Genomic DNA, 11517 nt, shown 5'->3' with positions numbered 1-11517 from the left:
ATCAGTGTTAATTTATGGGTGTGGTGTGTAACTCTGATCAACTGTTTGTGACAGGACTATTATTAGAACTATTACTCTAGGGTCTTTACCCTACAACATAAAACACCTTGATATGACTGAAGAACGCTATCCATCCATTTTCTTCCACTTACCTGGGGCCAGGTTGTGGGGGCAGTGGCCTAAGAGAAGCCCAGACTTCCCTCTCCCCAGCCACCTGCACCAGCTCATCCGGGGGGGAACCCAAGGCATTCCCAGGCCAGCCGAGAGATATAATCTCTCCAGCGTGTCCTGGTTCTACCCCGGGGCCGCCTCCTGGTAGGACATGCCTGGAACACCTCAAAGAGGTGCCCAGGACGCATCCTAATCAGATGCCCGAACCACCTCAACTGGCTCCTTTCAATGTGGAGGAGCAGCGGCTCTACTTTGAGCCCATCCCAAATGGCTGCACTCCTCACCCTCTCTAAGGTCAGCCACACTTCAGAGGAAGCTCATTTCTGCTGCTTTTATTCGCAATCTTATTGACCCCGAGACACTTAAACTCCTCTACCTGGTGCAGCAACTTGTCTTTGAGCTGGAGTGGGCACTCCACCCTTTTCCGGCTGAGGACCATGGCCTCAGACTTAGGTGCGCTAATTCTCATCCCAGTCACTTCACACTTGACTGTGAACCTTTCCACTGCAAGCTGGAGGCCACCACCTGATGAACCCAACAGGCCCGAATCATCCGCCAAAAGCAGAGATTCTGAGGCCACCAATGCGGTAGCCTTCCGCCACTTGGCTATGCCTAGAAATGGTGACAAAGGACAGTCCTGAAGTCCAACATCCACAATACAGACCAAGCTCTCACTGTAATTGTACAGGGACTGAATGGCCCACAACAATGGGCCAGACACCCCATACTCCCACAGGATACTACGAGGGATGCAGTCGAATGCCTTCTCCAAGTCCACAAAACACATGCAGATTGGATGGGCAACCCCCCCCCCCCCCCAAAAAAAAACACACACACACAACACACCACATTGCTCCTCTTGACTTCAAGGTTCAACTAACAGACAGACCCTCCTTTCCACCACCCTGGCATAGACCTTACTGGGAAATTTGAAGTGTGAGATCCCTGGAGCACACCCTCTGGTCTCCCTTCTTAAAGATGTTGAATACCACCCTGGTCTGCCTATGCCTATATATCTATAGATAGATATCGAAAGATCTATCTATCTCTATCTCTATCTATATATATCTTCCCCCAACAAAAAGCCAGGGAAACAAAACCAACACCTAACAAAACACCCAAACAACCAAAGTAACAACAATAAAAACAAACATTTAACGAGCCCCCACTTGTCACAGGCTGGCTCACAGCCCATAACAAAGAATGAGGGAAGGCAAAGGTATAGGCCAAATCAGATTAGCTTTATTGAAAAATATACAAATCAAAAAGAAAGATAAATATAGGGTGTGAAGATGTCAGTATGTCCAGTGTATGAGTGGACATGTATGTGGAAATCTGGATGAATATTGCAACCCAAAACCAAACTAAGACAAACCAAGGTTACCTGGAGGAGCAGAGAGGGGAAAATGGTTAGTAGAGCTCTGCTTAAATTATTGAGCCCAGGTGGCTCCAGTTACTCAAAGCACACCTCTGCCTGCAGGAGGCACCGCCCCTATAGGAGGCACTGCCCCTGCAGGTCAGAGGAGGGGCTGTGACAAGTCCTAGAATTGATTTTACACCACAACTTTTACAACAAAGACCATTTTTATCACTAGATTACACTATATATATCTGAAAGCTATAACTAAATGGCATGATAAAATACAACAACATACTTTGTTCTTTGCATCCAAAATACACTCACTGGCCACTTCATTAGGTTCATTAATGCAAACCTCTAATGAGGCAATCACATGGCAGCTACTCAATGCATTTAGACATGTAGACATGGTCGAGACAATTTGCTGAAGTTCAAAATGAGCACTAAGCACCAGAATAAGGAGAATAAACTTTGAACATGGCGTGGTTGCTGGTACCAGTCAGGCTGCTCTGAGTTTTTCAAAAACTGCTCATCTACTGGGAATTTCCTCATACATTCAAGGTTTGAAAAAGAGAAAATAATCCAGTGAGCAACAGCTTTGTGTAAATGCCTCATTGATGGCAGAGGTCAGAGGAGAATGGCCATACTGCTTTGAACTGATAAGAAGGCAACAGTAACTCAAATAGCCACTTATCACATCCAAGGTATGCAGAAGATCATTTCTGAATACACAACACGTGGAACATTGAAGCAGATGGTCTACATAAGCAGAAGACCACAATGAGTGTCATGCCTGTCAGCCAAGAGCAGGAAACTGCATCTTCAGTTTTGCATGGACTCATCAAAATTGGATGACAGAAGATTGGGGAAAAAATGGACTAAAAACAGATTCTTTATGAAACAAATGAATGGTAAAGTGACAGGTGGAAGACAAGGTTACCAATTTTTATTAAATAAATATAAACACACATAAAAATGGTTTGACAAAAGATAAAAATGTTGATGTTTATTATAAATGCATTAAAACTGATTTGAAATTAATATAAAAATTGACTGTATTTAAGACACAAAGTCAAGGAACATTGAGAGCGTGGAGGAGGGGCTCCTTGTTTCAGATTGGCTTGCAACTGGGTCAATGGCACAAGAGTTGAACATTTTCAAAAAAAATTTAAAAATAAAAAAAGACTATATTCTGGGTTCTAGGAGACAGTTTGTTTGGGATGTAGACTAGCAAAGGTACTTTACAGGAGAACATTTCAGGCAAAGGGAACACTGCATTGCAGAAAAAGATGGTAAAAGAAGAATTTAAAATAATCATGAAAATCAAAAAGGAAATTAAGAATGAGCAGTCAAGCTTTGTCCAGAGAAATAAAAAAGAAGTTTGGAGCAAAGTACAACTGGCTAAAATTCTCAGAGAGGGAAGTTTGATGGTAGTAGTTAAAGCAGAAAAATAGAAAAATTAAAGCCACAAGTGGCGATGATCGGGCCCTCGCACCCAGCACGAGTCGAGCTGTTCTGCATTTCAAGATATTAAATGAGCCTGCACAATTTCATATACACAGAGAAAGCATAGCCCTCATGTTTTGAAATTTTCTGGGGCTTGAAATTGAAACAAGTTCAAATTCAGAGGGTTGCTAGGCAACACTGATTGATTTTCTATAAAACCTTGGATCACTTTTGATGGGCTTCTTGTCTAGATGATCTGGAGCGATTTTGGTCTCACTGAATCAAATGCCTTAGGAGGAGTTAATTCAAATATGAGGCCTGAAAATGGCAAAAAAAAAAAAAAAATGACACCTTAAATTGAAGATGGCTGACTTTCTTTTGGGTTTCAGGTATGGCTCCAAGACACTTTTTTGCACAGATGTTACATGAGCCTGCGCAATTTCAGATATATAGATAAAATGTAGCTCTGGGGCTATGTATAAAACATGGTATTGTATGATATTTCCAGTTCCCACTAGGTGGCACTCTAACTTTACTGACTATACGCATATCAGTGTGTTCAGGACAGGAAGCTTATCAAAGCACTGTGGTTTGGTGCAGATTGGGCAATGTGGCTTTGAGTTACTGCTATTTTTGTCATAGAAAATTCGCCATCCTGCCAGGGTCACGCCCTTTGGCGAAAACTCAGTTTTCACCCATTTAATTCAAAATGGCGGACTTCCTGTTGGGTTTAGGGCATTGGACCCAATGGTCTTTTGTTCATCTGGACATGTTACATATGTGTACCAAATTTCATAGATGTACATGAAACACAGCAGTCAGAATTGAACTAAAGGTGGCACTGTAGAGCCATTTTGAAAGGACCATGTCTGAAACCATTAAAATACGTAAATTTTCACCGGACCAGACGTGCAAAATTTCATGAGTTTTTGAACATATGTACGCCCTCAAAAAAGCAATTCATTTGCCTGAAATCAAAAGCAGATACAATAGGGGCCTTCGCACAGTTTGTAAGGGTCTTCCCACAGGTTCTGCTTGGGCCCTAATTAAATACTGTGTTGAGTCTGTCATTTTCAGCATCTACATGGATGTTAAAATCACCCACTATAATTATTTTATCACAGGGTACACCTGTACAGGCTAACACAGAGAGGCACACAATCATTCACACTCACATTCACGCCTATGAGCAATTTAGAGTCAGCAGTTAACCCAGTGGTTCTCAAATCCAGGCCTCGTGGCCCAGTGTCCTGCAGGTTTTAGGTGTGTCCCTGATCCAACACACCTGAATCAAATGGCTGAATTACCTTCTCAGTATGCAGTCAAGTTCTCCAGAGTCCTGCTAATGACTTCTATATTTGACTCAGGTGTGTTGAAGCAGAGACACATCTAAAACCTGCAGGACACTGGGCCACGAGGCCTATATTTGCGAACCACTGAGTTAACCTAACCCCACTGATTGCATGTCTTTGAAGCACCTGAAGGGAACCACGCAGACATGTGGAGAACATGCAAACTCTGTACAGATGGTGGATTTGAACCCACAACCTTCTTGCTGTGAGGCAGCAGTGCTCATCACCATGTGCATTGATTCTTTTTTAAATTAAAACATCATAAGTACCTCCCCAATAACTACTTGTCTTAGCTAGCTAAGGATATTGACTAGCTTACAAAACACACATTTCACTTTGGAAATAAGCAGGGAGATGCCCAGTTTACTGCAGAAGACCTCATGCTGTCAGTTTGGGGAAAAAAAAAAAGCTCAGAGAACATTATTATGATAAATGTTCCAGGCCAAAACGGACCCACCACTGGTCCAAAGCATCAGGGATTTTTGTATTTTTCGGGTGTTCTTTGGACACAAGCTAAGTTTGACTGTTAAACTACCTGAGAATCTAACTGGTGATGTCATGGACCTGCTGTTCCAGTTCTGTGCTGTGTGAGGCTGGCGTGCTCTCCCTATGCCTGGGTGCTTAGCTGGTTCTCTGTATCCCTGTGTCCAGCCCTTGTGTTATGACAGCTGGGAACGGCTCCATCCCCCCATGACCCTGAAATTCATAAGCAATGGCTTGGGGGTTCAAAAAGCATCATAAACCAATGATTAAAAATGTAGTTTTGTGTGTGTATGTGTGTGTGTATTTGTGTGTCTGTGTGTGTGTGTATTTGTGTGTGTATTTGAAGGCAGCTTTGGTCTTTGTAGTGGTTTTTGTCACTTTTGAAGTAGTTTTGTGTCTAATTTGTGTGTGTATTTTTTTCAGTGGCCATTATGGCTCTCTCTGTAGTTGTGTTTTGCTTTTAAGTAGATTTTAGTATTGAGATGTCTTTATGGCATTTTTGTGTCTGTCTTAGGGCATTTTGTGTCTTTGTAGTGCTTTTGTGTCTCTTTGAAATGACAGTGTTTCGTGTCTTATTGTCACCATCTTTTGTGCCATTTTCACTGCGCATCAATTTTACTCTCTTTGCATTTCTTTTCATCCATCTCTCTCACGCTTTTTTGTTTTTTTGTGGTAAATTTACATCTCTTAAGTGCTGTTTTTATCTCTTTGCTGTTAAATCATTTTTTCATTAAGTAATGCGCTGCTCCACAAAGAAGCTCAAGGAAGAAAGTTACAGTGCATGGAGACCTGGCTGACATGTCTTTAAATGTGAATAAATATGTGGATGGAATAACAAACTCATTTACAGACCACTGGTCCAGATTCTGTAAAGCAGACTGAGAACATCAGGAGATGTTAGAATTCTTTCAAAGGGCTTCCTCTTGTTGGGATATTCATGATATATATATATATATATATATATATATATATATATATATATATATATATATATATATATATATTATGTACATTTACTTCCCTGAGAAATTTGTTTTTGATTGGAAGAAAAACATGGTAGCACTTTCTATTACAGCTCGGTAATAATGTGGTAATAAGGGGGTAATAATGGGGTAACAAGCTGGAAACAAAATGTAATAATGGGGTAATATACAGGACATTATCATCCAATTACCAAGGTAATTACCAGCTAATATCCAAGTAATACCACTAGTAACAACAGCGAAAAAGCTGGAAACAGAAGGTAATAATGAGGAAATTTAACGGTTATTGCCATCCAATTATCAAGGTAATTACCAGCTAATATCAAGTAATACTGCTGGTAACAACAGCGGTTACAATTGAGTAATATTCCACTGAAATTTATGTAAATGGATCGTAAGGCCCCCAAAACTGATGGTAATGCTGTGGAAACAGAGATATGCCCATGAGGCTAAACCCTTTAGTAATAGTAGCTTAAAAATGTGGTAAAAATATTGTATGGAGATAGCAATAAGGAAGTAATGTTTATGCATTTAACTTTTCATAATTTTTAATAAATTGTAATAAACGCAAATTATGAAGTAATATTGGCTAATGTTTTAACATAATAGGATGGTATTACCATGTTATAAGGCTTGAATTAATTATACCTTAGGTTCTCAGCATTCTGCTTTGCTTAATAGCCTAAATATTATGCTTAATGCTTTGGCTTATTAAATGGAAATATTTATGGTAATTTCTTTGTAATAAGCAGGAATCAGGGCTGCAAAATGCAAAACCGACTGTTTCTATGCAATAACCTATTTAAGTAAACTGCAACAAGTGTGAGCATTATCTGGAAATGCTCATGGTAGTTTCTGTGTAATAAGCAGGAATCAGGGCTGCAAAATGCAAAACCGACTGTTTCTATGCAATAACCTATTAAAGCAAACTACAACAAGTGTGAGCATTATCTGGAAATAATGGTGGTAGGTTCTGTGTAATAAGCAAGAATCAGGCTTGTAAACTGACTGTATTTATTGCCAAGTTAATCACTGAATAAAACAAAAGTCAAGAGTTCTGATGATGAACTGGAAACACATGGAAAATGCTAAACTACCTGTTTGAAAAACATTAAGTATTAGATTTAAAAAAATAAACATGCATAAAACACTCATTAAAAGCTCGCTGGAAAATAACTGCATTGTATTTGTTTGAGGATCACAATATTAAGCATAGCTAAGAGGTCTATTTAAAATAGTTTTTGAAATTGCATAGGAGTGTAGAAGATCCTCTGTCACAGCACATTTTATATCTGGATGACAATGGAATACATATTTTAAATGTCCAATACACAAAAACAAAATGCCATCCATCTATGCATTTTTTCCAGGGGAGCTGGACCCTGTCTCAGCTGTCATTTGCGGGAGATGGGCTACACATTGGACAGGTCACCAGTCTGTCATCGGGCTAATGCCGAGACGAACTATTCACATTTACAACTAGGGTCAATTTACACAGTCAGACCTAGAGCTAATTTAGAATCACCAATTTATCTAACCCCATGCATGACTGTGGGAGGAAGCCAGAGTAGCCAGAGAGAGCCCACACAGATCTGGAGATAACATACAAACTCCATGCAAAAAGGCTCCAGCCACAGGGGTGATGTTATTGTACTGGATGTATGGCTCTTATATCCTTGAAAAGGCGACCAAGGGGTCCATTTCTGTGTTGTCTACCCAGCCAGTAGTTCCACTCAATAAAATGTAGGATCTCTCTCAGTGACTTCTCAGTCATGTTGCCTCTGAAACGGTACACCTCTTGCTTAAAGGTTCTCCAGGACCTTTCTATATGCTGGGTATGTGCTCCTGTAGCAGGGTGAACAAAAAACCTCTGGTGATTGACTTGGTAGTGTATATACCCATGTTGCCTCAGTCTGCAGTAGGAACGCCAAGAGTCACTCAAAATTGTACTTGCAGGTCTAACATATCGCTGTATAATAGGAAGTAGTCTTTCAGAATTTCGTCTGCGAACAAATTTCAACACAGGCCTCCTTCTCCGTTGATTGACTTCCAACAATCCAAAAACCCAGCCACTCCTGCGCCAAGTAGCACCAAATCGCCCGCGTGCATACTGAAAAATTAGAAGTTTTTGGAAAGAGGACAGTGTTAAGGCATGATTTATTTGCAGTTGTCTGAACAACAATTTCATAGATACAGATGTACCTATCACCATTATTCACCAATTAATATCTTAAATAAATTCATATCTTTACCTTTCTCTTGTGACAAAACTTGCTCTCATCAATGACAACAAAACCATGTCTTCCACCTATTCTCATTTTCCCCCTCCTCTTCAGGTGCTTAACTGCTTGCACACACACCCTCCTTAGTGTCTTGGACATCTTGGACAAAGTGCGGCTGCTTCCACAGACTCCCTCTTCAATTAAGTCCACTTGCCTCAGTCTTAGCCCTTGTGCAAACCTGCAGCAATGTAGTAAACCTATATGAATAATGTTAATGTGATATTAACACAGTTTATTACTGACTTCTTAATCATGTAAAAGGTGTTACTGTTATGTCACATGTATGAAATTATTATAAAATAATAATGTGGTAGAATAGAAGGGATATTACTAAAGGTGGTTCTACACACTACTTAATCATGGGGTGTACTTAGTTAGTACTTAATTTTCATATACTGCTTCTTCATTTTTGCGTAGCTTTTATTAAATAAATAATGAAATGTTGTTGCTGCTCATTCAAGGTTGCATTTACCTAATTTTACAACAGTTTGTGTTTAATATTATGCTATGAGTCAAAATAGTTTACTACATGCAGTACATATGTACTTACTGTTTATCATGACTATATGTATGTCTGTGTAACAAACCTATGCATGAACATCATCCAAGAAGTCAAGGAGGAGCGAGAGCCTGAGAAAATAGACCCATCTCTTATGGATTTGGACATGAATCTATTATGTCTTCGACACACCCTTTGAACAAAATATGCCATTTGGTAAAACATAATGAATACATGAATTAATACATTAAATATCAATAAACAACAATAATAATATTTTAAATTTTTGTGACTGTGCTGATTAGCTGATGGTATTTTACAAAATGTCTTACTAAAGTACTTTCAAAGTACTCTCCAAATGCAAATAACTAACCTAGAAATGTGTAATTCAGGCATATGGAAGACATAGGTCAAATTTAAGAAATTTATAGGAAATCAAGAACTTACCAGCGATATCCATCTCTTGTGTTGCCACCTTTTCTCATTTTCATTTTTCTTTCACACAGAGAGCATCTCTTCTTTTTTGAGAGTAATTTCAGTTTTTGAAGCCATTTTATAAGTACAAGCTTCTTCTTATTTCCCCTTTGTGTTATGTTTAATAATTTTTCAGCGGTGTTCATGTTGAATGGACTGCAAGTCGAGTATGAATCACATACTGGCGCCAGATAGTAAAGCAGCTGTCTGGTCCGTCAGTTAATGGTCCCCCATTCACTCTGCTTCCACGGCAGTAAGAAAAGTAAATAAAAAATAATAAATAACTTCATTCTTTAAGTGCAAAAAGCAAATTTATTTGGATTTATTGTCAATTTAGATTCAGTTAAGTGGGACAATGTACCCTGTTTTCGTTACAGCCGTAGGAGTGCCTGTGCATCACTTTAAATCTTCCCCCTCCAAACTAAGCTCTGCTGGAAAGAACCGGCTGCCAGTAGGTGGCAGACTGCGGTCTGGTGGGAATATGCACATTTTCTTTTATCTCTGGAGGAGAGAGAAAGAAGAAGTTGGCGCCAACAGCCACACTTTGCCTCCTTTTTTGGCGTACCTCACAGTTCCAAGCTGGCAAAAACCACTGGATTACAAGAGTGTCTTTGGAATAAAATCGCCATACTTTCTACTGTTGTAAGGTTGCAAGGTAAGAACATGAATTCTTAATATTACAGAAAATTATGCACATTTTTGTCTTTTTTTGATAACATGCTGTGATGTTTCGGGGTTGGCACATTTTATTATATATATATATATATATATATATACATACATACAACAAAGGAACTAGTTTGTGTCAGTCTGAATCACTGTGTGGTTTATTTTGATCCTGATATTTGATGTTTTGAGGTTTGTCAAAAAATACTTGATATTGGACCATTGTGTATATGTGTAGACCCAGAGGGTTATTGGTTTATAGTCAGGTGTATTTCCTGTATCCTTATTTAAAAAAAAAAAAAAAAAGTTAAATTCTGCACTTTGTATTTGCTTAACTATATTACTGGCTCATTATTAACGATAGCCATTAAATATTCCAAAGTTACCAGTAAACCATTGAATGTTTCCAATACAATATTCTAACATTTCAGAGCTATGCCTTTAAGAAGAAGGTACAACACAGCCAACCAGGTACATCCATCTGTGAGTGCTGATGGCAGTGCTGGATCTGCACAGGTGGAACAACTTGACAATGTAGAGGGTAAAGGAGAAAGTAAGTATACAATCTTATCCACAAGCATTAATTGACTACACTCATGTAGGCTTTTTCAGTATGACACCTTTAATGCACCAGTATTTATAAATCACTACCCCCTAATTCTATACTCCTCTCAAACTTCCTACAGTTCACTATTAAGTCTTCAAAAATACAGGGGGAAAATACCTATCATTACTCATTTTTGTAAGCGCAAACTGTCATATATGTTAAAAAGCATTCTGTTGTAGAATTTGACTGTATTCACAAGTAAAGTTTGAAGCAAAAGTTAGTATTTATTGGCAGCCATAGACTGAAACGTAACATATATTTTAGAATCTGCTAATAACACAACAGTGAAGACACCGAAATAATTTAATTGTTGTAGAAGAAGAACATTATGGAAAAGAGAAACTCAAACAAAAAACCCAACAATGTTGCCATACATTGTATAATACAATTAAAACATCAAAATTGATTCCTTGGTTTTCATTGTATCTAAACATGTCCTTTTTCTTTTGTTTTGTGATGATATATATTTTTTTTACCATTATAGCGCCAGGAACTCCATCTACGTTGGCTCCAACTGCTACAGCAATAATTCAGCAGCTAAGAGACAAAATTACTGTCCTTGAAGATGAAAGAAATTTCCTCAGAGAACAGCTGAAAAAAGCACTGGATAACATCCCTACTACTTCAGGTGAAACACAGAAATTGTGATCTGCTTTGATTGATTGATAATTTAAAAATGCAATATGGCTTATATATATATATATATATATATATATATATATATATATATATATATATATATATATATATATATATATATATATATAAAAACAGAGGACACCTACAATCTAAAGCCTCATCCATTTTTTTAGAGTTTATAATCTAACCTGTTGAAGAACTTCAACTGTCAGTCATCTTCCATCAGTCCGGTCAATGAAAAAAATGGTTTGTTTTTAGAGTCGTGGCCAAAGGCTTCAGCAGTTGCAACACTAAGAAAGCAAAATTTATTTGCCAGTAACAGTTTTTGAAAAATATGAATTGCTTGCGAGTTAGCACTCTGTGTTGACCCTGCGACAGGCTAGCGACCTGTACAGGGTGTACCCTGCCTCTTGCCCTATGTCAGCTGGGAGAGGCTCCAGCCCCCCCGTGACCCTGAAAAGGATAAGCGGAAGAGAATGGATGGATGGATGGACGGACGAATTGTTTGTGATAGATTTTCACTGTGTCATAGACACATTTATAAATAATTTAATA

The 11517-nt window shown here is 38.6% G+C and overlaps 1 protein-coding gene and 1 long non-coding RNA gene across 2 annotated transcripts; one reads left to right on the top strand and one right to left on the bottom strand.

The window, feature by feature from the left end:
- Nucleotides 1-6810: 6810 nt before the first annotated feature.
- LOC115782094 (uncharacterized) lies at nt 6811-9555 on the bottom strand. The gene is made up of 4 exons (XM_030732106.1): nt 9024-9555; nt 8665-8769; nt 8048-8255; nt 6811-7905 (listed from the first exon to the last, which is right to left on the bottom strand). The coding sequence occupies exons 1-4, from the start codon at nt 9194-9196 to the stop codon at nt 7441-7443; spliced, it is 951 nt and encodes a 316-aa protein (XP_030587966.1). The 5' UTR covers nt 9197-9555; the 3' UTR covers nt 6811-7440.
- Nucleotides 9405-10946, top strand: LOC115782095 (uncharacterized). Its single transcript, XR_004020116.1, has 3 exons — nt 9405-9705; nt 10148-10269; nt 10808-10946. It is a non-coding gene; the product is annotated as an uncharacterized LOC115782095 (long non-coding RNA).
- The last annotated feature ends 571 nt before the right edge of the window (nt 10947-11517 follow it).

The sequence above is a fragment of the Archocentrus centrarchus genome, chromosome 6 (assembly GCF_007364275.1).
Source record: "Archocentrus centrarchus isolate MPI-CPG fArcCen1 chromosome 6, fArcCen1, whole genome shotgun sequence".
Lineage (NCBI taxonomy): Eukaryota > Metazoa > Chordata > Actinopteri > Cichliformes > Cichlidae > Archocentrus > Archocentrus centrarchus.
The sequence above is the reverse complement of the archived record's forward strand: the minus strand, read 5'-3'. Positions and strand labels throughout refer to the sequence as shown.

Excerpts from the sequence above, each read along its gene's own strand:
- LOC115782094 (XM_030732106.1), bottom strand. The coding sequence starts at position 9,196 with ATGAACACCGCTGAAAAATTATTAAACATAACACAAAGGGGAAATAAG. Across the intron at positions 8,256-8,664 it reads TGGATGATGTTCATGCATAG|GTTTGCACAAGGGCTAAGAC; the intron begins GTTTGTTACACA and ends ACATTGCTGCAG. Across the intron at positions 7,906-8,047 it reads AGTTTTGTCACAAGAGAAAG|TATGCACGCGGGCGATTTGG; the intron begins GTAAAGATATGA and ends CTAATTTTTCAG.